Raw genomic sequence first — 5,194 nt, forward strand, 5'->3', positions numbered from 1 at the left:
CTTTTACTTGAGTGCATTTTTGACTGTGTATTTGTACTTTTACTTAAGTACATTTTTTGAGTACTTTCTCCACCACTGCCGATTATTATTTTTTATTTTTTTTGTACTAAAAATGATTTTTAATTTGTGGTTGGAAAAAACAACTGTCAGTTTAAAAGTCCCTTCAGTTTCCTGATTACAAAAGAAAAAGTGAACAAGAACTTTTTCCCTTTCCCTGATTTATCATTTTCTTTCTACTCTCTGTTTTCAATCCTTTAAAACTGAACAAACTGCTGATAGATCCAAATCCCAGAGATGGAGCGCGCTCATGCACAGCACCTCCTGGAGGTGACAGCCCATCATCACAGGGAACTGGAATTAGAGACGGAGCGCCTTAGGGACAGTCGGCTCCGGGCAGAGCTGTCCTTAGAGACCAGAGAGATGGCTCACTGCCAGAGGGTCAGACACCTCGAGGAACAGGTATTATACCTGCAGCTGTAAAAATATTCACCTCCTCTTATCCTCTTATTATAATTATCTACATTCTTCCTCCTTCCTGGTCCCCCCAGGTGCTGGCTCTCAAAGAGCAGCTCGATCGAGAGACGAGAAGGCGTCAGGAATATTTCATTCAGATGCTACAACCCGGTGTGTAGGCAGTGAAGTATGTGGCGCCTCTGTGTTCTTCCTCCGCTGTCCACCTGGAAACTTTCCAACATCTGCATGTGTCAAGCCACAGCCATTCTTGGAAGCGCACAAAACGCGCTGCCGAGGCGTTCACAGCCGCCCTGCAGACACACATGCGTGCGGGATTACGCTAATCTGCGAGAAAGCTCAACAACAACAAACAATAAGCGCATTGTTCGGACGTGAACTGGATGTGCCACATTGTTCTGTGGGATTGCTTTGTGTGGCTAGGAGAACTTTATCTGTCCAATTATCCCGTGATGAAAACCTTTCATTAATTTGGGTTTTGATTGATCTGCACACCCATTTGTTATCATGGTCATGTGGCCATTTTCTGACACGATCAAATTCATTGTTTAATTGATCCAAATGAGAATAACTAACTTTAATTATTAGTGAATGCAAATGTAGAATTGTTTGAAAGTTTTGCATCGTGTCACATTGCGAAAAATATTATCATGTGCTGCAATGTTAAAAAGTCACCATCATTTTCAGGCAAAAAAGATTGTAAACTTTCACGACCACATCGAGCATCTCTGCTCATTTATTTCAAATAAAAACATTCAGACATTTACAAATATGCATGAGAAAGTGTTTATTAAGACTTAATGATCCTGTTTTTCAAATATTTCTTACTTTTAATCAAGCTTAATATTCTCTTGATATCTTTTCTGTATGTTGTGTGAGTTTTTTTTCTGTTTGTTTTGTTTTTTTTGTTTTTTTTTCATCTCAAAGCCAACATGTTAGTAACTGCACATAGAGAGAGGTTAACTGTGCAGGGGAAAAATCTGACAGACTTTCTTTAAAGCAGCCCTTTGATTAACATAGATCCACCCAGTGGTTATCCAGTTACCGACCTCTCTCTGACTATTGGCCGGACGGAGTTAATTATGCAAGGTAGTGAATCCCCTGTGGGGGAGGTGGGGCCAAAAGCTGAAAGAACTCTTTTGGCAAGCAGAATAGAGCTTTTATTGAGGATATTTCTAAGCTGACCATCAGGGACCAAATCACTGGATTGTTTTTAAAAAAGGGGGGGAAAAAAAAAGAAAAACATCTCAGCTGAATCACGCTGCTCTCCCCCCACACCCCTCTTCTTTCATTTCTTACCCTGTTTCATTTCAGTGAGACGGGACTGTAAGCTCACGCGGCGGCCGGCAGCAAGCAGAATGCAAGGAATCTGCTGTATTCGCCCGTCTAGCACAAGAAGCCCAGCTTGCTGCTGAAAGAACGAGTGAGAGGGGAGGCAGAGGCAGATCCGAGGAGGGGGCAGCAGTCGGGGAGGACTCCGGCTTCGCTGCGGCTCAGAGGAGGAAAAAGCGTCCGGTCTTGTCCTGTTCTGCTCCACTCTGCACTTGTTGCCTGAGGTGCGTGAGCTCCTCCCTCCCTTCCACAGTGCCTGCTGTCAGCTCCATCCCTGGGCGGCCGAGGCCATGCTGCTGCTGGTGCTGCAAGCCCTCTTGCCCTGCTTCTGCACCCTGCTGCCCGGGGTGGAACCTGCCGTGTCCCTGGAGGACTTCTACCCCTTTGGTCCTGACCAGGGGGACACCCAGACCACCGCCCAGGACGATGGAGGCTCCGGGCTCCGGGAAATCTCTGTCGCCTTCCCGTTCTTTGGTGACAGACACTCAGGACTCTACGTGAGTTGATGAAAAGAACTGTGTGTTTTCTGTCTGAGTTGGATGTGTTTTGGTATGTCATCACAAGTGTGTGCGTGTGTGTGTGTGTGTGTGTGTGTGTGTGTGTGTGTGTGTGGGTAAAGGTAGCAGTTGAAGCTGACAAGGTGTGATTTGTGCAGGGTGGGGGTAGATGAGATCTGGTGCACAGCCAAATCCTACACTGCAAAGCCCGTTTAGAGTTTTCACTGAGTCCGCTGTGTAATAATCTCATTTGTTATAAAAAAAAAAGAAAAAGAGAAGAAAAATGCCGGGCTCTCCCTTTCTCCTTACATCTGCTCCATTCCTGCACTCTGCTTGCTCCCGAGCACACGTGGGAGACCAAACTATTAGCAGAACAGTGGTAACCCGCCGTTAAAAGTAAATCTGCAAAAGAGCCTTCTGAGGGAAATGACAGTTTGTGTTCAGCATCTGTGAGTAATTCTTCCATACAAGAAGCTGGGAAGAAGGGGAGGAAATGCGCACGCCAGAAAGAGCAAAAACAGTGCTCTTGGGAGGAAGCTGAAAGGTTTGACAAGGATTTTCGCGCAGCGCAAGCGAAGCATCCTTTGATCTGCCTTTGTCATATATTGGGTTCGGCTCCAGCAAATGGAAAAGGAAAAGGCAGAACTCTCTTAAATCAACACCACCTGTTGTGGTTATGCATCCACACTTTTTCTCCAAATCTGCCCCTCCTCGCCTGGAGCCGTGCCTGTCCCCCCCCTTAGCGCCCCTCCCGTTGGGATCTCTGGCATTAAAAAGACCGAGGAAGCATGATGACAATTAACAAGGTCAAAAGGTCGTCTACCAAAAGGTTCCACTTTTGGAAAGTCGTCTTCCAAAAGGTCACTTTGGAAGACGACCTTTTGACCTTGCTAATTGTCATCATGCTTCCTCGGTCTTTTTAATGCTGAAGGCTGTGTTATCGCAGCCTTCTGCAATAACGCTAATCTCCACCTGTCAAATTAGACAAGATAAGACAAGCTGCAGGCTGCTTGACTTGTTAATCTCAGATCAAATTAGCATCATGACAGACGTGAAAACCAGGGAAAAACGTGCCCTGTTGCGTTTATATTGCTCAGCCTTTTCAGTCGTTTGTAATTCTGAAGTGGCTAAAAACGCCATGAATGAATGAATCATCCTAAAATGACGCTCGCCCTTTTCAGCAGCTCACCTGAATCCATTAAACATCTGCTGCAAGGCGTGCAGGCCGCGGGGCGATATCTGCCGTCGGGAGGCAGATAGTATTTCACTCAGCTCTCAGGGATAAATTTGTAAATTTCTCCCAGGAGCTCACTCCAAGCCTCTGGGCGGCTGCCACAAAGAAGCCGTGGAAGCAGACCGATTTTAGCCGCTGTGTGGGTGCTGTCTTACTTCATTAGCATTACTGAAGCTTTTGAGCCCCTGAAGCCTTTCGCAGCAGATCCTTTTTAGAACTATATGATCCCTAATATGTGCTATTTCCAGACACAGACGGAATTCAACCTTCAGTTACCGTGATCTCTAAATGTCACTTTAAACTTCTTTTATTGAACCCAGGGTCTTTCCCAATTTCCACTCCTATTTCTGCCACATAGTAACCAGGCTTGTCCCACTGTTATGGTTTTGTATCTGGGAGTTTTCTCGTGTTGCTGGGATCTCTTCTTCTACTCCTCCTCCACATCCTCCCCTCCCTCTCCTCCCACACCTCAGATAACATGGCAGGGGTCTTCCCCCTCTGGAACTGTCCGGCTGCTTGTATCTGAGAAACGACCGATCACTTTAACAGAGCACAGATGTGTGTGCGTAACGCCCGTTAGGAGGTTCAGAACGATTATCGCACTCAGATTAACCGTTCCCATTGAAGTTGAGCGTAAGGAACACGAAGGAGGACATCCGGGATCAGAGAAACAACATGGATTTATGAGCAGATGTGAGAATATCCCCATCTGATCAAATCCACTTCTTGTTTGGAAACTATAAATATACATAACCTATTCAGTTTCTTTTGCAGCTGATTTCCAAACTCAGTTTTCATCAGGCTTTCAGCTGCTCATTAATTATTGATTTTTGGAGCAGAAGCAATGAGTTGGCACATGTTTGGGAGAGCAAAGATTTTAATAAAATTTTAATGCAAATCATTACAGAATTGACATGTTGAACTCTTCAGAATCTTACCGGAGAAATTAGTGTGTACAGCATTAGCACAATTAAAAATTGCAGTTTCCATGTGAATCCTCCAGTAGAGACCATAACTATATCCATCCATCCATTTTCTTTACACCCTTGTCCCTTAGTGGGGTTGGGAGGGTTGCTATTGCCTGTCTCCAGCTAACGTGCCGGGTGAGAGGCAGGGTACACCCTGGACAGGTCGCCAGTCTGTCGCAGGGCAACACAGAGACACACAACCATGCACACACACACACTCACACCTAGGGGCAATTTGGAGAGGCCAATTAACCTGATAGTCATGTTTTTGGACTGTGGGAGGAAACTGGAGTACCCGGAGAAAACCCAGCATGCACAGGGAGAACATGCAAACTCCATGCAGAAAGACCAGGGCCGGGAATTGAATCCAGAACCTTCTTACTGCAAGGCAACAGCTCGACCAAAATGAAGGGAACAATCAAATAACACATCCTACATCTGAATGAATGAAATATTCTCATTGAATACTTTGTTCTGTACAAAGTTGAATGTGCTGACAACAAAATCACACAAAAATCATCAATGGAAATCAAATTTATTAACCAGTGGAGGCCTGGATTTGGAGCCACAGACAAAATTAAAGTGAAATGTTCCCTTTATTTTTTTGAGCAGTATATATATATATATATATATATATAACGGCAGGCTAATTACCGGCAAGGTAATTAGCCTGCCGGAATAATTAGCTGGCC

The 5,194-nt window shown here is 45.0% G+C and overlaps 1 protein-coding gene across 3 annotated transcripts in view; it reads left to right on the forward strand.

The window, feature by feature from the left end:
• LOC106959723 (rootletin-like) overlaps positions 1 to 2,566 on the forward strand; it is a 44,522-nt gene extending 41,956 nt beyond the window's left edge. Inside the window, exons 26-28 of one of the 3 annotated variants that reach the window (XM_015052480.1) lie at positions 280 to 459; positions 549 to 624; positions 1,786 to 2,566. In XM_015052480.1, coding sequence (XP_014907966.1) covers positions 280 to 459; positions 549 to 624; positions 1,786 to 1,886 — 357 coding nt within the window. In that variant the 3' untranslated portion in view covers positions 1,887 to 2,566. The other 2 variants (XM_015052481.1, XM_015052482.1) reach the window with 2 other exon arrangements.
• The last annotated feature ends 2,628 nt before the right edge of the window (positions 2,567 to 5,194 follow it).

The sequence above is a fragment of the Poecilia latipinna genome, unplaced genomic scaffold (genome assembly GCF_001443285.1).
Source record: "Poecilia latipinna isolate Pla-1442-1.1 unplaced genomic scaffold, P_latipinna-1.0 Scaffold1112, whole genome shotgun sequence".
Classification (NCBI taxonomy): Eukaryota; Metazoa; Chordata; class Actinopteri; order Cyprinodontiformes; family Poeciliidae; genus Poecilia; species Poecilia latipinna.